Below are 26,924 nucleotides of genomic sequence, written 5' to 3'. Positions count from 1 at the left end.
TTGATACGGTAGAATGTCTAATATCGAAATAGTTTATGTTTTGAGAAATAACTTTTTAATGAAAAACCTGAATAGGTACCGTGTTTTTGGATACCGATAGAACAGAGCTGATACTTCCTTGGTTGAGGTGATACAATAAGATCTAAAAAATTAGCAAAAATTTATAGAATTCCAAACCATGCAATTCGAAAAGAGCCTAACAGAAAGACTACTTTGTTTTAATCATTATTAAGTTAAGGTAGATTAACTGCACGTATTTTAGGTCTTCGTACCTGTGATTCTTACAAATGCGTGAAGATTTCAATATCATATTCTTCTTTAGCCCTTTTGAAAAATAAATCTATCTGAGTTTCTTTTTCAGGTTCTTCTCAAGTCTAACACTTTTCTGTGTCAACAACACATTCTGATATTTATTAATGCTTCTTCTTTGAAAAAAACGTTTTGTTCTTGAAACAATATTTAATCATTTAAATTTTATTTTTTCATTCGAAAATTTTCGACCTAACGTCATTTCAATCACTTGAATAAACACTTAAGAAACACATAACTCAAATAGTCTATGAATATTAAAATAACATTAATTATAAATGAGACATTTGAAACAAAAAGAGAATGCTACCAAATCCCTGAGTCACGATTATATCTACATATAACAAGAGAAACGAAAATGTAATCCTTGAATGGCACTTTTAAATATTATGCGCATAACAAAACATGCATCCTCATCTTAAACAATTAAAGGAACAAATACAAACATCCAAAGGTCTGACTGAAGTCGGTCGTTTAACTTTTTTTTATCTTATTTCAAGAATTTGAATATTTTTAAACTGTGTACCTTTAAGACAGATGTTTACTTGTCTTCTAATACTGGAACAGTATTATTGTAGGCATTCATATCCAATAAGAATATATCAAAAATCTTGAAATTTCATCTTAAAGAACTTTATTACTTATAAAGAACCTTATAGTTCACTTTACAATGATCAATACATATATCTTATTTACAAATTATCTTTTTTTTTGTATTATCTGCGGAAGTACATATCCACATTGATCCAAAAAGATAAATAAAAAATAATGACAAAATGATGTAGTAAATGGTTAAATTAAATTTAATAATATATAAAATAATATTTACTAATTTTATTCATATATATTTTTGCTTATAAATATTTTTAGTTTATCTTTAAAGTTAGCTATACTTGTACACTCTTTTGTACCACTCGGCAAACTATAAATTTAGACTATGATGCAGCTTTAAAATAACGTGCAGGTATAATAAATATTAAAATACACAACACACCACATAGGATTTTAAATTAACATGGTTATTTTTATTATTAAAGTTATTAATTTCGGGATATTTACCATTGTCTACGAATGTCTTGTTCACGAGACTCTCGTGAACAAGACATTCGTAGACAATGTCGAAATATCGAGCTCCACCGAACAAAAATAAAAAACATGGTAAATATCCCGAAATTAATAACTTTAATAATACCACATAGGGTCAAAAAAATATTAAAAATCAATGAATTTCAAATAACCTATTTTATATCCTTAATATTGCACCAATGCTCTACGTCTCTTGTGAAGTAACAATTGTTGTGACACTGGCTTACTCATCCTTCACCTCGCAAAACACAGAATTACTAATTAGAACTATTTCACGGTTAAATATCTGATGAGTGGGTGTCACCTAACAAAGCCCTACCACCAAGTAATTAGAAAGCCAATAGGTAATTCTAATGAGATGGGAAAATGTACAAATTCTATTCCAAAATAGCGTCGTGCACATCTTTGACGAGCCCGATACAATCTCATATATATTTGCTAAGAATTAAACATCATATAATTTCATAAAAGAAATAATTCAAATGAACTTATAATACAGTTTGATAAACACCTATGTTTATGACTAAATTTCTTAAGCAATATACACGAGTATCAGAATTTTTGGGGAAACTATTCTTTCCCTTTCTACGATAACAGAACACGTACTGATATAAAAACAATGATTATAATATGTATTGTTTTTTTTTTTTAATCAAATCCTTCACATCGAAGAGAAACTTCATAGATCTTTAAATTATATTAACTCATCTATAGTTTAGAAATTCAAATTTCGAATTAAAAAGAAAATTGAATAGTCTCAAAAAATAAACAAGAAGATCGTTAAGCGACACATCGTTAGCTTTATGAATAATTTGCAAATAATTTTAAATGAGATTTTTTATTTGCTAATAAAGCAAAACATATAAAATTTAACAAGTTAATGATGTCCAATTTATGTTCACACGTCATCAGTAAATTATCCTCTAAGAGGTGACCAAGATACTCGAGTTAAACCTCTTTTAGACCACCCAATCATTCCGCTAACGATGACTCATAGCAAATAAGTATTAACACCTTTTCCTCGTAAGAACTACGTATAAAGAGCACGAGAAAAGGGCTTTACGAGAAATATTCTTGACGATTTATGTTGATTACTTACTCATTCAGATTGAAAGTTAACATGACTTCTGGTTTTTACTATGGCCCAAATTGATGATTCAGAATTGTTTGTTTAATTCTAATATAATAAATGTCATTAAATCATCATTATTGATTGCCTGTCCTTCTAATTTCAATATTAGGACTTCTTCCAGCCTCCAATGCTGTCTTAAGCAATTGGTTTAAGCGAACCATGTTAGTAGTAATCAAGTTGGTACTTAGCAAAATAAAAGTTATATCCTCTAGGAAAATGTTGATACTATCTGACGGCTAACACTAGCAGCGCGTACTCATTGGTCAAATTAAATGGCGCTCGCTTCCCCAGCTTCCCGTTACATCGCATACGTCCCTTTTCACGAAATCACTTCACAGATTGCAGGAAAATGGGAAGAAACATATTGTTACAGAAATCATGCTGTTAAAACTACACCGACGAATTATGCGTAATCGGTAGCTCTTGTTTATTTCAACCCATTGGTCTCCAATTGGACAAAAACGACTTGTCTTGTATCTTAAATATTTTTTCAATAAAGCTGTGTAGGTAACTTTTGAAAATAATCTCTGATGGCAATAATTTGCTTTTTATATCTTCGATTTTATGGTACATTAACTTTGATTAATGTTTACTGCATTTTGCTTATATCAAACGACTAAAAAACATCTAAAAATTAAATGACATACTTCTGGCAAGTTGTTAAGAATTTTGACAACGATGTTACTCTTATTTGAAAACTTCTCTGATTTGGGATTTGTGTCTTTACGTGATGGAAGATCATTTTAAAATACATATACAAATATATTTATAACTGGTGTAATAATTTTATCATTTTAATTAGAAATAAAATGATATTATCACTTTAAAATTTCAATATTATATTTTTGTTAAGAGTCTAATATTTAAATACAATTTAACTCCCAATAACATCAAACGGAACTGCAAATATCCTTAAAATATTAAAACCCCATTCAGAATCTGGACGATATAATAGTATAATGAAGAAATCTTAACGAATTACCAGGATTTTTTTCCTTTAGCGTTGTTAGTTACACAAAGTGCCGCCCTGTGCCTGATGTCTTAATCAAACAAGATTGCGATGCGTAAACCGCAGGAATTTAACGCGGCTTATAAAATCGAGATAAAAATGCGTTGAAAATTAGTTATCCGTTTCACGCTTAATTTATTGAAGTGATTATAGGTATAATAATCGTCTAATATTTTTTATAGTTGAGATAAAGTTTAATGGTTTGTGATCAAAGTTTATAACGAGGATGATAAGAAAGTTTTCGGAACAGATAAAAATCTGAGGCGACTTCTTTTAGCGTGTAGTTGTGAGATTTTATAGCAATGAAATCAAAGAAAGCTATTTAAAAGTGATTAATTACACAAGCGATCCGACGAGACGAAATGGGCCAGTCGTTAAAATGGATGAGTCGCAATCGAATATTGCGGGTTTAAAACCAAGCAAGGATCATTGAATTTTCATGCGCTTAATTTGTGCGTAATATAATTCGTGTAATGAACTCTAGCCTTCGCGAAGGAGATCTTAGCGCACCAGTGCGATATTTACATGCTATTACTTTGCACAGATAAACATATCCGAAGTAAATACATATTTAAAGAGTATTTATTTAAGAAGTGGTATCTAATGGACGCCATAATCCAAGATCCATAGTTTCTAACAAACATTTCACGAACCGACATTCTTTAGCAATAATGAAGTAATGAGGTAAGTAAATAGAAAGCTCGTATCAGTGTTAGCATTACAAGTACTTACGAAATCCAGGCTATAAACCGTTACTCTCGAGTTTCATAATACTGAGTCAACAGACGATGAACCAAAGTAAGCAAGACTTACGTTTTATAAGTCGAAGATCGTAAAAACTTGGAGATTTAAAGATAAAATGTATTGTTGCAACGCGTTCATTAAAGACCCGCATATGTCAAATATTTACTAAGAACGATAAGACCAACTTATTCATTATTTTTCGGGAATGTTATATTTTAGATAAGAACGTTCGCGATACGTCACGTTTTAAATGTTTTGTAAATGAAACGGGAAATATTGTTAACGTTTTTTTCTGACATTTATTCAATTTTATTTAAAACTTGCTGTGCTTGCGACCTTTTATACGTTTGAATTTTAAAGAAAATAAAAATTATTGTAGACTAAGTTACTTCTTTTTATATCAGTTATCTGCCAGTTAAAGTCCCGTCAAAATCGAAACGGGTGTTCCAGAGAACAGCCGAAACAAACAGACAGACAGACAGACAAAAATTGTAAAAATGTTGTTTTGGTATGTGTACCGTGTATACATACGAACACATGAGCTAAAAAAGGCTATTTTAATATTACAAACAGACACTCCAATTTTCTTATATATGTATAGTCACTGCTGGAAGATTTAAAGTGATCTATAGTATATAGTTGCGAAAATAAAAAAGGACTTTGAGAAATTTTAGTTCTTATTGATTAGTCAAAATTAATTATTATTATTGACATTCCTTTATGTAATAAATAAAATATGAATTGCGATGCAAATTTTAATTTCTAAAATACCATTTCAGTTTATGTAAGCTTTCCAAGTGGACTGTTGCGGAAATGAAGTGGCATTCTAATTAGAATTTGCATTAAAATTTCCAACACATTTAAGTTATTCCTGTGTTTCTATTTTAATGAAAACCTAATTTTATTTTCCTTTACTGCGAACCACATATGCTTGAATAAAGTATTTTTCATTTTTTTAGGCCACCTGTAAGTGGTGACCCATAGACAATGACGCTGTAAGAAATATTAATTATTCCTTACATCGTCAATGCGCCATTGACCTTGGGAACTAAGATATTATGTCCCTTGTGCCTGTAGTTACACTGGCTCACTCACCTTTCAACCCGGAATACAACACTACTGAGTACTGTTATTTGGTGGTAGAATAACTGATGAGTGGGTAATACCTACCCTGACGGGCTTGTAAAAAGCCCTAACACCAAGTAAATCTATGTCAAGACTTTATTTTCACATAAACAAATCTACACCTTGAGATATAAAAATAACCTAAATTAAATAGCCAACAACCCGTATGGGAGCAGCGTGGTGTAATATGCTTCTAACTTTCTCAAAGGGAAAGGAGGCTTTAACCAAGCAGTTGGAAATTTACAGGATGTTAATGTAAATTAAAAAAAAAAAAAAACTTACTGGTTCCGTATCGCAAGTTTCCAAATCCGATATCGGGTCGTCACCACAATAGTAGTCCGCCTGCAGGAATGGTGGCCGCGGTGGTGGTGGAAGCAGGAACTCCGGAGGTGGTCCAAGACAATCACACTCCGTAATGTCCGTGGGCTCTAAATCCCACATCTCGTACTTATCTAACTTAACACTATTCACAACCTTGTCGCTGTAATCACTAACACTAGAATATCTAGTATCACGTTTAACGAGGTTTACTTCATTTGTAGTTCTTAATTTAATTAAATTGGCTATGTATAGTTCGTCATCGATATCACTCCACACATCCTTTCTAACCTCTTCATTATCATCAGAGTCACTGGAACTCTTTGTATCGCTTTCGGACGCTATAACACGATCGATCTCACTATTCGATTCGTTAACTTCACTGCTTTCTCTGTTCTTATCACGGAAAGCATTTTCACTGTATGTATTCACCGATTTATCGTTTAAGTCAGGCTTTTGCGAATATATTCCACTGAGATTATTGTAAATAACATTCTTGATTGTCCATAAAGCGTACGGCGACGCTTTGCTTGGACTCGTATCGTATCTCTCGTCCATACGCGGTTTTCTTCTATATTATCTGTAACAAACAAACATCGTTTAAATAAAACTTATCTCTTACAAGAATCGCTGCTTCATCCAATTTCGTATCAGACGTCGAGTGAATCAATTCCATATTAACATCGAGCCACTTATTATTTAATAGAAGAGTTAACACCTCATTTTGTTTAACAAAGAGACCGCAATTAATGACTACTACATCTAAGAGCACAATGGCTGCCTTGGTATCGATATCATCAGGGTACGTTGGTTACTTTAATTTGTTTTTTATCGCATCAGTTTAACCGGATGGGTTTCTAGGTATGCACGTATCGAGATGGTGTCAGTCAGCCTCGAAAGTAAGATCAACGTTTCATAATATCTAACGTTACTTATTTAACTGTTACGCTTAGAATGATTATAATCTAAATAACATAGTAAATTATTGATTATAGTCAATTATATTTGTATTTTATTATTTATTAATAGTATTTTTATACAGACTGCATAAATGGTTTTGGTTAATGTAGCCGAGTTATTACAAGTTAATGACTTTTTATAATTACGTGTACATTTTGGGTAAAATTAAAGATGAATACTCCAAAATGATTTTCGTAACTTCTATCAAGAGTCAAACTTTTGTTGAATAAAATAATACCTGAATTCAAATATGTCAACATGACATGCATTACTCTGATCCAAATGTAAGCTAAAGCAAAAAGCACTTGTGTTATGGAAAATCAGAAGTAACGACAGTACCACAAACACCCAGACCCAAGGAAATATAGAAAACTTATGGTAATCTACATCGATTCGGCTGGGAATCGAACCCAGGGACCTCGGAGTGTTATATCCATGAAAACCGGTGCACACAACACTCGACGGAGGTCGTCAATATGTAATACATTATTTACTTCCGAAATACATATAACCAATTAACGCATTATTATATATTTTTTTTATCACATCAGTATCTGTTCTTTTGTACGTAAAATATTTTGAGTCATTAAGATTACAAAGAACGACGTCTCATTTGAAACGACGCTTGAATATTCACTAATGTCCACAATTGACACAGCTCTAATACACAATAGTTAAACGAAGATAGTTCCGAGAACCCGGCGTGAGATTGCGGGGTCAGAGGGTCAAGACAGCTCGAGTCACTCAATAATCAAACGGATGTTTAGCATAGAACCTCTGTCGATTTCATACATCAAAATTCTTATACGGTACATTTATATAAGTGTATGATTGATTGGTTAAATAATTGACAATAGATTCTATTATACGCTTAAATATTTGATGGGAAAACGCTCCTGAGATTTTTACACTGCTAAAAGATATCATTCTCCTAAAAATGAAAAACAAAAAAATATATATTCAAATATGAAAGCATTTGAATCGTTGTTTTACGGCGTTGAATTAAATGCAAAGCTACCGATTCGGAATGTAGATTCTTCCCAGAACCGACAAGAAATTCAGTAATTACCATTTTTCTCTATTTTAATTATAGAATATGGCAGTTAAGTATAATTACGTTTTTATATGTCCTGCCTAGAAGTCAATAACAACAAAGTCTCCGCTTTTTTAGATATAAAAGAGTATATTAATCCTGTATTGAGTAATATGCCTTATCTGTCAATGTTGTTTGGATACGAGCTTTAAGGTTTTTGCTTGGCTAAGTTAATAAACCATATACGGCGCGAGGCATTTCCATCATAGCTGTCTCTTCAAATTACAGCTCATTCACACACGCCTAAATCTTTGTCACGAAACAACAGACCATTGGTAAATAATTAACAGCCTGTAAATTTCCCACTGCTGGGCTAAGGCCTCCTCTCCTTTTGAGGAGAAGGTTGGTATATTCCACCACGCTGTTCCAATGCCATGCTCCAAAGCTCGAGATGAATTACAGACACAAATTAATCACATGAAAATTCAGTGGTGCTTGCCTTGTTTTGAAACCGCAATCATCGGTTAAGATTTACGCGCTTTAACCACTGAGTCAACCCGTTCGATAGTTATAGACTTTATTATGTTCAGACAGAGACACACGTCTACTTTATTATATTATATGTAGTGATTAAAATAGGCTCTCAGAAGTCGTTTTGCAACCGATTTCACAAGTTGAAATAAACCGCCGCTTCGGAATGTAGATCAAACAACTATATTAATATAACTATTCAAAATATTAAACAGCAATATACGTGTGAAGACGCATTATAATGTATGTATATGAGTATTTGAGAATATAATCATACGCCTATTAGTATAATTGGGTTTAAGATATTGTTATTGATATGTCACAATCTTAGTAAGGCTTTTAGATATATCAAAACATATTGTATTGTTTGATTGGGATTTTCAATTAACCAACATCAAGCTTATAATTTCATACAATCGTATATGTATTTTATGTAATACATATAAATAGAAGCAATCGGAATTAGTGAATAAAAAAAAATAAGAATTTAATTAAATAAGAGAAACTTATATTATTAACTCGATTTAAATTCGTAATTAATTAAGAAAAAAAAACGTCACATCTCCTTGGAAAAACACTTTCTGTATAATTTCATAGCGCTTGCTCGAGTAATTTTGGAGTATATTAATTGAAAATACATATATATATGTACATTACATATATATCACCAACTCATCAGATATTCCATCACTTAGTATAGTTGATATCCGGTTTGAAGGATAAGTAACCCAAGTTTCGAGGTACACGTCAAATCGACCCAAATGTCATTATTTCAACTTCCTGTTTAAATCTTAATCTAATTAAATCAAATACGCTGCACTGCCTCAAGAAATTTAAAAAGTTGGTTGAAAGCAAGCATATGACCAGTTGACAGGTTTAGTTCTAAATATTCATCCAGATATCCCTTACAAAATATTTGACTGAACTGGGGAAAAATACGCAAAATTTTAAATGAAAGCAAAGCCTTCTATTATATTTGTTTAATCTATATTAATAATATAAATGTGAAAGTACGCCTGTCTGTGACGACCAAACCGCTGAAACTAATTTGATGATATTTGTGCATTCCACCAACCTGCGTTGGAACAGCGTGGTGAAATATGTTCCAAGCACTATCCTTAATGAAAGAGGAGGCCTTGTCCCAGCAGTGGGTTATTCACAGGCTGTTACTACTACTAAACTTAAACAGCAAGAAAGGACACAGGCTATTTTTGCCTAACACATGACCTAACCCAACCAAGACTAAAACCCGAGCGACCATAGTTACCAACATACCTTCGTTGAATAGTAATAGAAATGTAATAAGTACAACCATACAATTGGATATACATGGTGATAATTTATCATGGCACTCACAAAGACGTGAAATACGAACAGAGGATTACATAAGTTCATAATTACTACACACAATAACATTGACAAATGTATTCAATGGATTCCATTAGACTGCGCATGCGCAATCATTTTATTTGTCTGAATTTGGCATGTGATTTCGATACGCTCATTTGTGATCGATCAAACCTTACATTTAACAGTAATTAAACCACATTGTTATATGTAAACGCCAATTAAAATAACTATAAGTGAAACGAATCGTTTTTCGAATATATTAATTACTTTGGTTACAAATTAGTTAATTCAATATGACATGTAATTGAGTCGAGCTGAGATGACCCAGTGGTTAGAACGCGTGCATCTTAACCAATGATATTGGGTTCAAATCCAGGCAAACATCACTACATATGTTTAATTTGTATTTATAATTCATCTATTGCTCGGCGGTAAAGGAAAACATCGTGAAGAAACCTGCATATATGTATTTAAGATCGTCTAAATTCTGCCACATGTGCATTTCACCAACCCGCATTGGAACAGCGTGGTGGAATATGTTCCAAAGCCTTTCTTTAATGGGAGAGGCCTTAGCCCATCAGTGGGAAATTTACAGGCCGTTAATGTTACACTGGGTCACTAAAAATTGCCAGGTGATTTTGTAACGTTACGAAAGCGAACACATCATAATTATTGCGATTGTATCATCATCGACTAACCCGATCAATGGCCATCCATATGGGTTGAGTCTCATTAACATTTTGGCGAGTGTCTGACATCAGCACAATGCCAAGTCGAGGGCCCTCAAGCCTCTTAACGAACCTATTCTGTTGGTTTTCTCACGTGAATTATTACTAGTTGAACAGGGTTGCCGGTTCGAGTTTTCTCGATGCGTTTGCAATATGTAAATATTGGAATAATGATAATGTTAAATGGCATTTTTGTACATCATATTGTTTTTTTTTGTTCGAATATTCGTAGTAAAGCTTTCAAACTTATACCTAGATACCGCTAAATTAAAAAAAAAAAACTGTAATAAATTGTAAAAGGTTCCAAATAAAATTGTGAGTTCTAATATATTATAATGACTAATGTCAACAGTGACAAAAACCAAAAGATTAATAAATAATCTAAAGGCGTTCAAACCGATGCGGTGGTGTTTATACTTAAGTAATAATTAAAAAAAAACTTCATGTACAAACCGTATATGCTTTTATTATTGTTTATTTAAACCATTTATTTTTTGTATAAACGTTGAGTAGAAGATTGAAAATAAGTAAATTTAATGGAACGATTCTTTACGTCTTAATTATTATGTATTGAATCATTAAAAATCATTGATATAGGTTACTTACTATAAAAGAGGATTGAAGCAGAATTAGTAGTTATAATGGATTAGTAGTTAGTTTATTTATAGTTTCATATTATTATGTCTTTCGCATGCCAATTTTATCCATAATGGCAACACAGTATTTTTTATAATTTAAACTGACACTTGAGCAATTTTTTCGAGCCTGTGTTTTTTGAAAACAAATAAATTATAGTATTAACTATTGAAGTTGAATTGAAAGCTAAATTTTATATAATACGATATTATTGCGACAATTACCTACTATGATATAAACTAAATATATCTATGTGTGTATTCATATATCATATGTCCAATACTCACTAATAAGTTTCTTATCGGTTCTAGAAATTTAAATTACAAAATGGAAGTATAGTAACTTAGTAATCTTGAAATTTATAAGGATAAAAAAAATCGATACAAATTTCTTTATAAATCTAAGCGGCGTTGAAGTAAATTCGTTTTACTAATAAAAAAAGTACTATGTAGGCAAAGTCTACATGGATAGCTTCCAAATGGACCTCCTTTAATTCAGCATTCCAGCGATAAACCGTTCAATGCATTGAGATCGTTGTGTGTGAACACGCCTTTATGGCCTATAAAATGAGTTTAAGTAGGAAGGCGGGACAATCTGGCTGTCTAGATTACTTCTTTAATGTGTATGTATGATATTATGCAAGAGAGATATAATAAGAAGATATCATTTTGTTTATTTTCGCAAATTTTTGTAATTTCGAAAGGTCGTATGTGACTGTTATAAATATCAATTAAATAATTATATTTGCCTTAACGTAAATAAATGTTTTTATTAGATTCATAAAACATTTATTATAGACAGATTCCAAGGGAAGATTATTACTTAATAATAATAATAATAAATAGTATAAAACATAGACGCTTATGATGTCTGTCCCTAGGTTTGTTTAGATATTTAAAATAACGCAATATTTGATGGTGTTTATTTAATAGATAGATTGATTCGAGAGAAAGGTTTTGGTATATAATACATGGACAATATGGTAAATAAATACTGATAATTTAGACAATTCCTATTGAAGTTAGTATTAGCACTGCAACCATGAAACCGGGTCGGGTCGTTAGTAAAATATATTAAAGTAATAAAACATTTTCATGTACTAGTATCGATTGTTTCAGAGGAAAGATATTTACTTAATCAATAACAAATTTCATTATAATCTAAGATTTTAAATTAACATGGTTATTTTTATTACTAAAGTTATTAATTGCGGGATATTTACCATGTTTTTTATTTTTATACGTTGGAGCTCGATATTTCGACATTATCTACGAATGTCTTGTTCACGAGACAGTTCATTATAATCTTTCCAGTAATGTTAAGAGCGTTAATTATTTTTAAAACTTCTATATTAGTGTGTTTGTTAGTGTTTGACCAGTTAGAACTTATATTCAAATTTATGTTAGTGTTGTAACACGTTACTAAATAGCCCTTCTAAATTACTACAAGTAAGTAGTTAATAAAGCTTTAGGCTAAATTTATTGTTTAATAATTTAATGTATATAGAATAAAATAAAATAAGTGAAATATATATATTTTGGTTACATATTATTATATTTATTTCAAACAAAAAAAAAGTATGATTTTCATTTCATTTGTTACCTTTATTAAATTGTAAATGAGAAATTGAGATAAACTTTCATCTTATCTGTGTAACCTAAGAACTCATAGTATAAATTTATGATTATATTTAAATAAAATATACGTATTTTATATGTGTCGATGTTTTCTCGATAAATACTACATGTACGCGAAACCACATGTAGTATTTATCGAGGAAATCAAGACAACGACATTTATCGGGAGACGGTCTACGGTTTGGTTCAGTCGACGCTCTGACTTCAACGCGTCCACTCCATAATTATGATTTTCGTAGTCTTCTCGAAATATATCGATATATTTGCAATAAATAACAAAAGGGAAACATATTATATATACGGATAGTAATCGTAACAATAAAACCGTTACAGAAAAAAAATTTAATCATTATATACTTTTAACACTAATTTATTTTATTTCTTATATAATATTTTGAAAAAGAAGTAGCATTACAAGTCATTATATATTTAATTAATCATTAAACTAATGTCAACTTACTACGACGTAAACGTAATATACTAAAAAAAATACTTTTTATAATAACTCTATAGTTTTCCTAAAACATTTCTACAATGTCACTAAGCTTTACAAAGCACACAAATATTGCACAAAATCATGGTGTTTATAAATAAAATCCTAAGTAGAATATATTCAAACAATAAGAACTTCACATCTAGATTAATAATTAGATTAGCTGGAATTACCAACTTTGTTCATAAACTAGTTCTGAACGGAACATCCTCTGTTGGCAGAGTAATTCACTCATTTCTCAATTCAACTTTCATTCGAAACTGTTTTGTATCGACGATATTAATTTTAACAATGGAACGCATTCTTTTTCAAAAATATCTGCCACCAAAAAGTATTTATAACAATAATAAAATACAACACTAAAACTAACCTGTCATAAAATTCACAAGACTAATCCAATTGAAAAGTTTCATATCGAATACCACACTTGTATCACTCACAATTCATCACTTCACAGTTCACACACAACCGCGCGTAATTATGTATAAAACGAGAATGCGTCTCACGCGCCCGACCGTTTTGAACTAAATGAAATTTTACGAAACGCACCCTATTTATAACTTCGGTGCTTGTCAGCTCCGCCGGTCTATGATTGGCTGCACCTACTCAGGTAGTGTTTTTTTTGTATTAAATTTGTTTCGACGCTACTTTCTTGTCAACTTGACTAGAGACTTGATATTTATGATTCTGACGATTAAGATTTACTAAAAATAAACATTGGTTTTGATATAAAAAAAATATAAGTTTAAATTTCGAATTTTTCTAAGACTCGGTTGTGCTGAATGTAAATTTCAAAGTTAAACACGTTTAAATGAATGAATGAATGAATGGAAGTAAATTACAAATAGAAAACCAAGTAAACTCTAATTGAGCAAACGCAAGGTGCAAATCTTACGCTCTCAACTTTTCTCTTTAAACGTTAAATAAAAGCTCTTCAAAATCTTCCTTTTAATTATAAAGATGCTTTACTTGAACTTGATAAAATTCAAGTTTTTTGCCTGTCTAAGTTAATGTCTTATTTTGCGGAGCTTTTCGAAATTATACTTTTTCTTGTTTTGAATGGACTAGTGTAATTACACTCATAATAAAGACAAAGATGACTTAACATCAGATAACATATTTAATTCCTAACAAAATGCTTTTCAAGTCAATTTGAGATATACTTAAATACATAATATTAAAAATGCAATTATATTATGCTTTACAATAATATAAATGCTTTGTTTAATTATAATGATATACTTTAATGGCTGTTTCTTATTTTTCTAAAGAGATTTTAATAGAAAGACTCATACAATTATGAGATATTATGTTGACTTAGATAATCTTGTATTAGAGTCGAATATAAAAGCTAAAGTATTTTAGGTAGCTGTGTGTGTGTAGCCGAGATCGCCCAGTGGTTAGAACGCGTGCATCTAAACAGATGATTGCGGGTTCACATTCAGGTAAGCACTACTGAATATTAATGTGCTTATTTTGTGCTTATAATTCATAACGTGCTCGGCGGTGAAGGAAAACATAGTAATGAAACCTGCATGTTCCAAATTTCATGGAAATTCTGCCACATGTGTATTCCACCAACCAGCATTGGAACAGCGTGGTGGAATATGTTCCAAAACCGAGTAGTGGGAAATTTTCAGACTGTGCTTTGTTTATATCTGTGTGTGTTATGTGAAACGTAACTATTTGCTTATAATAAAATTAAAGAACGAAAAAATAGTACGTTCTTAATTTAAATTAATCACTAATCGATATACAAAACAGTGTCAATAAAATTTAAATTAAGAACGAAAATATATTTACGTTTTTAATTTAAATTAATTAGTAATTTATACGTCATCAATACTTAAAATGATATCAAGTTAGATAACAAGAGCGTTTTGTACGTAATTTAAACCGTTTCTTAAACTACTATTACCTATAAATTTCGTAAGTTATTTATTAGTTTTGCATTATTATTTTTGCCAATACACTGTCAAGGTAGGTGTTCGATCTAGATTTAAAAAAAGTAAAAAGTATAGTAACAGCCTGTAAATTTCCCACTGCTGGGATAAGGCCTCCTTTTCCATTAAGAAGAGAGTTTGGAACATATTCAACCACGATGTTCCAGTGCGGGTTGGTGGAATGCACATGTGGCAAAATTTCGATATAATTAGACACATGCAGGTTTCCTCACGATGTTTTGCTTCACGGCCGAGCACGAGATGAATTATAAAGACAAATTAAGCACATATACATAGTGGCGCTTGCCTGGGTTTGAACCGGCAATCATCGGTTAGGATGATCGTTCTAACCACTGGGCCATCTATCAGCCTATCTAATCTGGATTTATGAATCGTCAATTTTATTGAACGAAATATTGTGATTTCGGTTTTATTTTATCATATTGATGAGCTATTGTATGACGGAGTCATTCAAGAACTCCATTTATACGTGAAGCTACTTGGCAGTCGTTTTCAAACCGCACTGAATACCTTGATGCTAAACTCTGTTTTAATTTTGATTTCTTATCATATTGTCATCCTCTGTGGTCGAGCAGTGTGTACACCTGTTTTCATGGGCGAGCCCGAGGTTTCGGGTTCGATTCCCGGCCCTATCAATGTAGAAAAAAAATCATTAGTTTTCTATGTTATTTCGAGTCTGGGTGTTTGTAGTGCCGTCGTTACTTCTGATTTTCCATAACACAAGTAAAGCTACTTACATTGGGATCAGAGTAATATGTGATGTTATTTTATATTATAATATTTTTACGTGTGGCAACCCTGAGTGCAATGTCAATCCTAATTACGTGTTTGTGGTCGACTACCACATATAACCTACACGTCTGAGATCTAATCACATTAATACGTGTTCACGAGTTAATTAGTTTGTTTTCGCAGATTCGTAATATGTTGTCGCATTTATTTTCTGCTGTTAGGATACACAGTGTTTAATTATAGTTTTAATGTAAGTGACGTGAACAATAATGGAAATATAATGGCATTAATGAATAGAAAAATGCCAGTTATATAGGATATTAGTTCCGATTTGGTTCGGCACTTATCCCCTTATGTAATTAACAACCAACAATCATTTGTAAAAACAGGATTAAAAGCGTGGAGCTGATACTTGCTGACTTCCAGGCAGGATATATACAAATATAATTGTATTTAACTAACATGACTTTGTTTTTGTAAATGCTGAAGAGTAACTACTGAGTTTCTTGTGAGCCTTCTTTTACTTTCCGAACCGGTGGTTGTTGTCAGGTGACGATTCCAAAGTGCTATAAAAGCCTATTTGAATAAATTATATTTAGATTTGATTTGATTTGTATGTATTATTTTTTAAATCGGTAATTGTTTCGTGTTCTATTTGATCTGACTTGATCATTATCATTATATTATCATTACATAGTATAAATCAAAGTCGCTTTTTCTGTCCGTATATCCCTATGTAAGATTAAATCTTTAAAACGACGCAATGGATTTTGATGCGCTTTTTGAAATTGATAGAGTTATTCGAGAAGAAGGTTTTTTATATAAAATACATGGACAAATTCGTAAAGAAACACTAATAATTTTAGAAGTTTCCACTGTGATGTCATATCATTGCACCCGTACGAAGCCGGAGCGGGTCACTTATATAATATTTAATAAACATTAAGGCATTAAGCTGAGATGGCCCAGTGGTTAGAACGCGTGCATCTTAACCGATGATCGCGGGTTCAAACCCAGGCAAGCACCACTATATATATGTGCTTAATTTGTATTTATAATTCATCTCGTGCTCGGCGGTGAAGACAAACATCGTGAGGAAACCTGCATGTGTCTTATTTCATCGAAATTCTGCCACATGTGCACTCCACCAACCCACATTGGAACAGCTTGGTGGAATATTTTCCAAACCCTCTCCTCAATGAAAGAGAAGCTCAACAGTGGGAAATGTATAGGCTGTTACTTTACTTTTACTTTAATAAACATTAAGGCACGGAATCGTGTTGAATTAGATGAAATTATGAGGGACGTGAAGTACAAACTTTCTTAAATCAATCTTTATTCTTCTTCGACTAAAGTTTTGATAGAACCTAAATAGTTTTCAAATACATTAAAAACTTTTTTGTGAATTGACTGATTAAAAACAATATATCTTCGTGTAACTTTTAAAAGGTCAGTGAAACAGATCGCTTTCGGATAACAATGGAATAGAACAGTATCAATATAAAAGTTATTATTAAAATTTATTTATGTTAAGAATTTTTATATTAGAGAACTTCGTGGATACGTGAGCCGAGATGGCCCAGTGGTTAGAACGCATGCATGTTAACCGGTGATTGTTTTGATGAGTTCAATTCCCGGCAAACACCGCTGAATATTCACGTGCTTAATTTGTGTTTATGAATCATCTCGTGCTGGGTGCAGGAAAAAATTAAGAGAAAACCTGCATGTCTCTAATTTCATATAAATTCTGCCATACGTGCAATGCAACCAACCCGCATTGGAACAGTGTGGGGGAATATATTGAAAATCTTCTCTTCAAGGCGAGAGGAGAAGTTAGCCCAGCAGTGGGAAATTTACAGGCTTCTGCTGTTGTTGTTATGGATACTTGTACGAAAGGAGAAACGTACAAAACATAACTCGTTTATATATTATATAAATAAAGCTACTTAGCTTCCATAGAGAAGTGTTAAAACGATGATTTCGGACATAGCAATCGATTTGACACAGAGTAGTTAATAACCAGATACTTTTTATCTCATATTTCATATATTATTTGTGATTTCAAATGTTAATTGATAGTTGTAATAGAATTATTTGAATTTTCTGGAATTGTATTCCAAAGAGTAATGTATATAAACGAGAGCAGGGAAGGAAATCTTTGAAGCGTTAGCAAAAATAATTCGCTTAGTATAAACCTTACAACTTATAAACTATGACTTCTTATGGCATTTTGTTTCCTAGCAATGCAGTGTAGAGGCTATTATCGCTTCTTAATATTATGTAATGCCAAGGGAATAAGCAACATCCTATTTGTGCATGAAAAGGCCTTTACAAAATACACATACATATCACTAAATATTTTAGCGTTGCTGCGCACAAACATTTTAAATAGTTTAAATGTGTTCTATCAATCGAGAATGATGTAGAATACTGGTTTTTTATCCTATAGGTGGGGGGAGGGGAGGTAACGAGCAGGAGGTTCACCTTAGTCCGCCCAAGGACATTTTTAACACCGGGGGACTTGCACTGTCTTGTATACGGTCTTTTCTTGAAGGTTCCTTTGTCGTATTGGTTCGAAAAACCCCCAACGAACGCTGGTTCCACAGAGTGGTTGTGCGGATAGAAAATCACTGTTGCGGATTTACGGACATCGGTGGGGGTGAAAATTCGAATTTTGAAATTCAGAAGCCGGGACTTTTACTAATTCCTCGGAACATTCCCTTTAAAAAAGTAGGAAGAATCACCCAAATAATTAACGTTTAATTTCGGAAAGATCAACCTCGGTATTCAAGGACCTCTGTGCACGATATAGCAATTTGGTACTTTGTCTAAGTAAATCGCTTCTTACTTTCACCAACCGCACTTGATTACCCTCAAGCTCGTGACGATATTAAAGAAATTACGAGAATCTGTTATCCTTACAGCGTTAATGTTACACAGACTTATATCGCTTACTCGAATGTGTAGTCATTTTCCTTTTGTAAAGCAGTGTGTGCGACTTAACAAAAAACCCCAGAGTACGAACAAGCTGTTTCTGTTGGTAAACTTAAAAAAAAATGTAATGTGACATTTGCCTTTGATATTTTACCTAAGATTAGTATGTTATTGTTTATACGTTTTTAAGCGTTTTTAAACGGTTCCTCTCAGTGCTGGATTTGGCTCTACCAATGGTAGATTTCGTTCCAATATCCATTTAATTCCATTACGTAATATTAAACTCAGTCAAGCAATATTGATATTTTCGTGTGCTTAATATATTTTTATAAATCATCTCGTTTTCAGTGATGAAGGTAAACAAACGAATTATGCCACATGTTTATCCACCGATCCGCTCTGTAGCAGCGTGGTGGAATATGCTCCAAATCTTTATGGGGAGAGGAGGCTTTAACTCAACAGTGGGAACTACATGGGCTGTTAATGTATGTATGTGTTATATTAGGCAAGGTTTACATTATATCTTATATTTATGTATAATGCCTTATATTACGCCCACGTTTTATAGTTTAAACAGTTTTTTTATTACACAAAAAAAATTAAATGAAATCTATAATAATATTATAAATGTAAAGATAAGCTGTCTATCTAATGTTCTTTATGTAAAGAAGGACGTAACGCAAGCAAATTCGCAGGCTATTGAAATTAAAAAAACTACATTCAAAACAAATAAATATAAATGTATGCAATTATGCATATTGTGTAAATTAATTCAGAGAAATATTTTCAATCAAGCAAAGTGAACTCGGGTCGTAAATAGTACACACACAATTACATTTTCGTTAATAAATCTCTGTTTTTACATTACTCTTCGTTCCGGTCAAACGTTTTAACTAAGAGGGTAAGATGTGTTTTCTTGTTTGTTCTGGTGTTAGCCTCGGCCCGGCTAATGGCGGCGGCGTGTTCTTTACCTAGTAGCTAAACTGAGGCGTGTTGTTCACTGCAGATTAACACAGCGATTTATCGTGATAAGTTTTATATGAAAATTAATTAAAATTATAAATGTGAAAGTAAATCAGTCTATCTGTCTATCTTTCGCGACGAAATCGCTGAAGCGAATTTGATGAAATTTGGTATGAAGCAAACTTGAACTCTAAGAAAGGAACTACATTTTGTCTAACACATGACTACACTCTCAAACAACTAAGGCAAACTGTTAGTAAGGAAATATATCTTTTTTATACTTACGATTTTTTATTATTGAGTTATACAGTCAAATATTAAAACAAATTCCATTTCACAATTTAATTTATGTAGTTTTAATCAAAGTAATGATACAATTTTTTATACACAATTAATGTTCTAGTCTTACTTGAACGAGTAATGTCGTTGCGTTTTTGCGCAGTGCGAGAGGGCCCTATTAGGTATTCGAATGGTTTATCACTTGTGCTAAACGTTAATACAACACTCCAGCGGGTTACGCTGTGGATATATTACCTTTTTTTTAAACGACCACCAACGCATCTTAGTCATATTAATATTTATCTTTAATTAACTACAGGGTGACGCAGTAAGGATAGTAAGTTGTGCGGCGTATTCCAATGCGTGTTGGCTGGTACGGTTTTTTTTCCGCACTTGACAGCAATCTTTGCATAAGGAGGGAAAATTGAACTTAAAATATATTAATACTATCCTATACCTGTACATCTATACTAATATTATAAATGTGACAGTAACTCTGTGTGACATAGGAATAAAAACATCGAAACCCCTAAAACACGAGCGCATTCAAGGGCGACAACGGTGCCCAGACGTGCACAAAGTTAATCAAAGAGTTTAAAAGTGGAATGCAAGTTTGTATTCAAGTTTTGTTAAAAAAAAAAAACATTTAAAAAAATTAAATTGTCATTTGAATTTAGAATAATAGAATAAAATACTTGCTTATATTCAGGCCCAATTGCCTCCATTAAACATGCCAATATAACGAAAAAATAAAAAGCGAAAATACTTCACGGACGACTTTCTACGGAAGAAAACTGTATAACCCAGTTTATGGAAGAATAAATGTAGGTTGGGAGGCGCTCTACATTCGGACTGATGTGTACTGGCAGGCGTTTGCCAAGTGCGATGCCAAGACGGTATTCGTTACCGATGGCCCAACATAGTGTCCCCTTGTAAGGGGGGATAGGTCTTGGCAAGAGCTGCGGAAACATATTGAGTTTGTTCGAGAGGCGAGATAAGGCTAAATTTATTCCTTCTCCAGTCTTTACTGAATTTCGTTTAAACTATAGATAGTTTTGGGACGTTTGATTTATTGAAATATAAATCGTGGATAAGGTTATTATATGGTTCATTTTGGCATTTCATCAAAAAACACATATCACCTTTAATGAAACATACCCATCACTTTAAAGTCTGCATGCGAAACTCGACTTTATAATGACACAAGAAATGGGAGAAAATTAAATTTTTCATATGACAGATGAGAAGACTTATGACCAAGATTCAGTGGTCATACCACTTTGATTACACCCTGAGACCCCCCCAAACGTTCCACGTGCATCAACCAGCTTCCATTTACGACCCTTATTTAACTGCACATAATAAAAAATAATTTTAACATATTATACCGTAAAATATAAGAGGAATCCGGGTTGTATATACTCTCACACGAAGTTTGAATGGTGCTAGTAACTCAACTCCAGTCGCAAGGGATTTTATTCGTCTCATTAATACACGCCGTTTAGCGTAAAGAACCAGTTTGTTAACACGCTACATAGATGCAGACTGTTTTATTAACTACTAGCTACCCGCCCCGGCTTCGCACTGACTGATACAAAATATTCCACAGGATTTGTTTATTTATGACATCATATTAGAAACATCTAAAATTATCAGTGGATATTTACTGTTTTGTCCATGTATTATATATAAACCTTCCTCATAGGAAGGTGAAGGAAAACATCGTGAGGAAACCTGCATGTGTCTAATTTCATCAAAATTCTGCCACATGTGCATTAGACCAACCCGCATTAGAACAGCGTAGTAGAATATGTCCCAAACCCTCTCCTTAATGGAAGAGGAGGCCTTATCCCAGCAGTGGGAAATTTACAGGCTGTTACTTTTATACTATGGCTAGTTCTCGCCCGCTGTTTTGCTTTCATCAAATTCAGCTCGTTGGTTTAGTAGTGAAAGAGCTACAGATAGACAGACAAACAGAGTTACTTTGACATTTATAATAATAGTATAGATAGGTCTGGAGTATATTTCCGGGTATATTATGTTCAATAAAATCATGTTGTTGCTTTTAATTTGCTTAATTAAATAACTTTCAAGTTATTTTATTTAATTATTTCATATTTTCTTAAAACGAGGTCAAGTTAAGAGGCATTAAGTTGTGTATATTATTGTGACGGTTTTTAGTAATTATAGTGGAAGATTCAGCGAAAACCGTAACGCTCATGCTTTCATTACGTTGACATTATGAAATTATATTGTTGAATGAAAATGAAGTGACGTCACCGGACATACGATGAAACGTTACGGAAGATATCTGACAGCCGGGCAGGCGACGGCCATATTAGTCGAGACAGAGAGGATAAAAAGATTGATTTCAGTTGCATGTTTAAAGTATTATTATATGTTGCTGTTATTTTTATTAAATATAATTGTGTTTGTTTGTTAATAGTATTTTTATGAATAGTAGATTATATCAGAAGTGGGATAGGGCTGATGTCCTATCCGACTCGTCTTCTGACGTTTTCTTCTATTTTTTAATGGATATGATTGTGCAAACATTTTTTTAGATTTAAATGTTTTGAGATTTATTTTCTTTAAAGACCCGATGATTACTTTGAATTTATGATTTCAGATTTTATGTTGTATTACTGTTGCTAGTAGAGGTAATTTATTTGTAATGTCAGACCGAAAACGTGAAAGACATAGTCGAGAAAAAAGACGAAGTCGACATGGCCGACATCGTGACAAGTCATCCAGCAATTTTAGACGTCAAATGGATTTAATTCTTGAACGTCTAAATGTATTAGAAGGTAATAATGTGCAACCGTCGCCAACGTCGGAAGCCGTGACTCCACAGGTACTCTCGGACCTACACAGCATACAAACACCTCGGATGACAAAGGATGTGGAAGAGGCAGATGCTGGGTCTTCATCGAGAACGCAATCTGTGAGTGCTATCACTGATGCAGAAACGACTACCACTGTGCGCATTGTAGATGCATTTCGCTCTATAAATACTTTGGTAAATCATTCATTTTATATTTCAAATTTTGATCCCAGTGTTCATGACATCGATGTTTAGTGCGGTGAAGTAGATCGCGCGATAGCAATTAATAAATGGAATGATAATGAATGCCTCCCTCGTATAAGAAATTGTCTTAAAGGTGATGCTAGATTATGGCTTAATGAGTGGGTTAGAACAGATCGTAGTTGAGTAATTTTAAGAGAGAATTTAAGTCACTATGTCCTAATAAACCCGATGTTGCAAATGTTTCTGCAATAATAATTCGTGGTATCAGAGATCCACAGATACGCACTGCCGCGACTAACGCTATATTAATGCTTAATGATCTGGTAGAATTCTTCTCTATATATGTGAAACCCGATTTCTCTACACGCAATGTGGTAGCTTCCGGGTCGCATAATAGAAACGATTTTGCTAAAATTAATAATGATAACACTAGTAATAGGAAACGTCAATTTGTTGATGGTAGATGTTTTACTTGTGACCATGCAGGACATAGACATATTTTTCGTAAAAAGAAAGCCAAAGTGGGTCGGTCAGGTCAACAAGCTTTTGCAAGACGTCTGGTCATCGCGTTGACACCTGCTTTGTTAAATTGAAGTCAAAAACACGAAATAGGGACAATTTTAACTTCTGTAAGGAAAAAAGAGATACACGCGATAGTGATGTGGTAGTAGCAGTTATATGTGGCGTGCCAGTTGACATTCTAATTGACATACTATTTCTTTGATATCCTTGTCTTTACTGAAACATATTGATTATGTTCGGAAACCATGTTTTCGTGTTTTAAGAGGTAAAGGAGGACAAGAAATAGAAACTATTCAATATGTCACTTTACCGATTGAGTTTGATGAAAGTACTTTAGAGGTTGAATTATTCGTAGTTCATCAGAATTTATGAACAGTTCTGTAATTATAGGCACTGTTGTACTTAACCTTCAAGGAGTTAAATATGGTCGTACGTTTGATCGTCAACTTTTAAAAAATATTTCCAATGAGGTGACTGATGTGTTTACGATTGAGTCTGATTGATGAGAATTTAAAACATTTACAGGAAGTGAATTGTAAGTTCTTGGGTTATTTTATAACGGAAACTGAAACTTCAACTGTCAAAACAGGTACTATGTCCATTCACCATAAAAGTTAGGAGCCAGTAAATTATCGACCTTACAGTCTTTCTTAGGCGTTGTTTTTGCGCGTGCGGGCATGTCATGCACTTACTTGACAAAGGATTATAAGGAAATCAGTATCTAGCTATGTGAGTCCTGTGTTGGTTTAACGATTACTGCGATTGTATATCAGCGGATAATTTTTAACACTCCTCATCATCACATCGAATCTGGTCTTAGACTTAGTCTATATCGATGATATTTTGATTTTGAATAACACAATTAAGGAGAGATTTATTATTTTATGTAACGTACTGCATACTGTAACAGTTTCTATTAATTTACGAAAGTGTTCCTTTCCTACACAATTATTCAGGGTCAGGTACAGCCGAGCGTTCAGTCACAACATACTTGCCAGGTGTTCTCTTTATCTGGGGAGATGACCAAGAACGCGGAAATTATTGAATATTTCACTAATGAACCAACTCTCGCGATCTATGATCCGAAGTTACCAATTGAAGTCCACACTAATGCGAGTGCAATTGGGTATGGTGCGGTGCTTTTACAATAACATCCTGCAGATAATAAGAGAGCAATAGTATACTTAAGTACGTCAACAAAAGGGGTGGTATGAACTCGAGCTGTTGGCCGGCTCTTATGGGAAGTCTTCTCGAGCGGCTGCTGAGTTTATGGTTCCTTGGTGAGGCGAGTGGACTCCTGACACCTGTGCTGCATATTTTGAGAGTAAGTAAAAGACATGCTTCACTTTGTGCCTCTGTCTTATGTACCTGAGATATGCTTCACGTCGTGCCTCTATCTCGTACATTTGGGATAGCCTCACGTCGTGCTTCCTCCCTTATGTTTTGTTTTTGAGATATGCTTCACGTCGTGCCTCTGTCTCGTACATTTGGGATAGCCTCACGTCGTGCTTCCTCCCTTATGTTTTGTTTTTGAGATATGCTTCACGTCGTGCCTCTGTCTCGTACATTTGGGATAGCCTCACGTCGTGCTTCCTCCCATATGTTTTGTTTTTGAGATATGCTTCACGTCGTGCCTCTGTCTCGTACATTTGGGATAGCCTCACGTCGTGCTTCCTCCCTTATGTTTTGTTTTTGAGATATGCTTCACGTCGTGCCTCTGTCTCGTACGCCTGGGACAGCCTCACGTAGTGCTTCCTTCCTTATGTTTAGTTTGTGAGATACGCTTAACGTTGTGCCTCTATCTCACTTGTTAATAGGAATAGATTCACAGCGTAATTTATTTTCTAAGATGTTTTATATTTTTTTCTCTAGGTGCAGTTTCATCAGATGATGAGACCACTCGAGATCAAGTTGCTGGAACTGAAGGTGTTCAACCTAGTACTTCGCCAGGAGCGGGGCCTAGCAGAGAAGTAAAGCCTAATTCAAGAAAAGAGAACGAGGACGTTCTCATGTCAGGAGAGGCCGTGTTGAATGAAAATGAAGTGACGTCACCGGACATACGATGAAACGTTACGGAAGATATCTGACAGCCGGGCAGGCGACGGCCATATTAGTCGAGACAGAGAGGATAAAAAGATTGATTTCAGTTGCATGTTTAAAGTATTGTTTTATGTTGTTGTTATTTTTATTAAATATAATTGTGTTTGTTTGTTAATAGTATTTTTATGAATAGTAGATTATAATATATTATATTAAATAAAGTGATCGTGAATTTTCTAGAGTCCACTTAGGAACCACTAATGTTAAAACTGTTGTAATACTTATTATTTGTTACACATTTATACCTAAACTAGCGGCCGCCCGCGTCTTCGCTCGCGTATTTGTATATAAAAGATAGATATATCGTATCGCGGACTTTTTTGTAGAAATAATTAAGACGAATCAGGTAGCCGTACATTTTTTTTAATTTTAAGCAACTGTTTAGCCAGCGCACGCAAATCATTTTGTTTTATGAGATATTTTTTTCCGACTTGATAGACAAAAGTTGTGATAGCTCGGTTAATATAAATGTTATAGAAACAATTTATAGCCTATAGCACTCAGGTATAATGAAGCTTTCTGCCAGTTAAAAAAAATAGAGTTGGATCAGGAGTTCCAGAGATTATCCCCTTCATACAAATTTACAAACTTACAAATTTTACCTCTTTATAATATTAGTATAGATTATTCATGAAATTTTACGTCATATTACCTAACATACCCTCCCCCCCCCCTTCCATACAGACGAGTAGAGCCGTGAGCGGAAACTAGTACTGTATAAATGTTTGCCCTCAATACAAGCCGGGCTTGGAATTCGTGAGAGCTTTAGACAAACTAATCCGAACCGTTAAATAAACATTTCTACAATGTTTTATACAATTTTATTGTTATTACTCCTGTCTAATTTATTTTTGACATCTAAATATAACTAACGGAATACCAATGGTTTAGTGGCTGAAACTAATCGATTCAAATTCGTCAAATGTTAAAATGGCAATTCAAAAACGTCATATGTTCGATACTGACCCCATAGGGTTTAGTCGCCCTAAGGGTCTAGAATCAAGCACTTATTTTCTGATTATAATTTATCTTTTATTTATCGTATTGTGAGGAACACTGCATGTCAATATTATTCGTCAAACCGTCTCCTAAAAACCAATCCTTTGCACATCTGTACTAAATAAGTCTTAATTTCCCCAAAATGTAATCTTCGAAAGCCTTTCTCACATATTATAAAACTAATTTTAGATGACAAAATAATGCTCAGTAAGTTTTAAACAAATCAAGGTAAACTGGTACAATAAAATGTAAAAAGATTTTTCCAAACAAATGTGATTTTGTAACGTTTTCCCATAAAGTCCTGATCTGATT

General features: G+C 33.2%; 2 protein-coding genes across 7 annotated transcripts in view; one reads left to right on the top strand and one right to left on the bottom strand.

The window, feature by feature from the left end:
- LOC124538580 overlaps positions 1 to 26,924 on the bottom strand; it is a 200,734-nt gene that overhangs the window by 35,411 nt on the left and 138,399 nt on the right. For 4 of the 5 annotated variants that reach the window (XM_047115680.1, XM_047115679.1, XM_047115681.1 and 1 more), the window contains one exon: positions 5,688 to 6,303. In XM_047115680.1, coding sequence (XP_046971636.1) covers positions 5,688 to 6,281 — 594 coding nt within the window. In that variant the 5' untranslated portion in view covers positions 6,282 to 6,303. Of the gene's footprint in view, positions 1 to 5,687; positions 6,304 to 13,461; positions 13,615 to 26,924 lie in introns of those variants that run through there. The other variant, XM_047115678.1, reaches the window with a different exon arrangement.
- On the top strand, positions 22,580 to 25,732 carry LOC124538581. Of its 2 annotated transcripts, none has more exons than XM_047115683.1 (2): positions 22,580 to 22,982; positions 25,386 to 25,732. In XM_047115683.1, exons 1-2 carry the CDS (start codon positions 22,638 to 22,640, stop codon positions 25,485 to 25,487), a joined length of 447 nt encoding a protein of 148 aa, XP_046971639.1. In that variant the 5' UTR covers positions 22,580 to 22,637; the 3' UTR covers positions 25,488 to 25,732. The 2 variants fall into 2 exon arrangements, 1 of the variants encoding a protein (XP_046971639.1); XR_006966986.1 differs by lacking the exon at positions 22,580 to 22,982 and adding an exon at positions 24,323 to 24,837.

This window comes from Vanessa cardui, chromosome 20, assembly GCF_905220365.1.
Source record: "Vanessa cardui chromosome 20, ilVanCard2.1, whole genome shotgun sequence".
Lineage (NCBI taxonomy): Eukaryota > Metazoa > Arthropoda > Insecta > Lepidoptera > Nymphalidae > Vanessa > Vanessa cardui.
The sequence above is the reverse complement of the archived record's forward strand: the minus strand, read 5'-3'. Positions and strand labels throughout refer to the sequence as shown.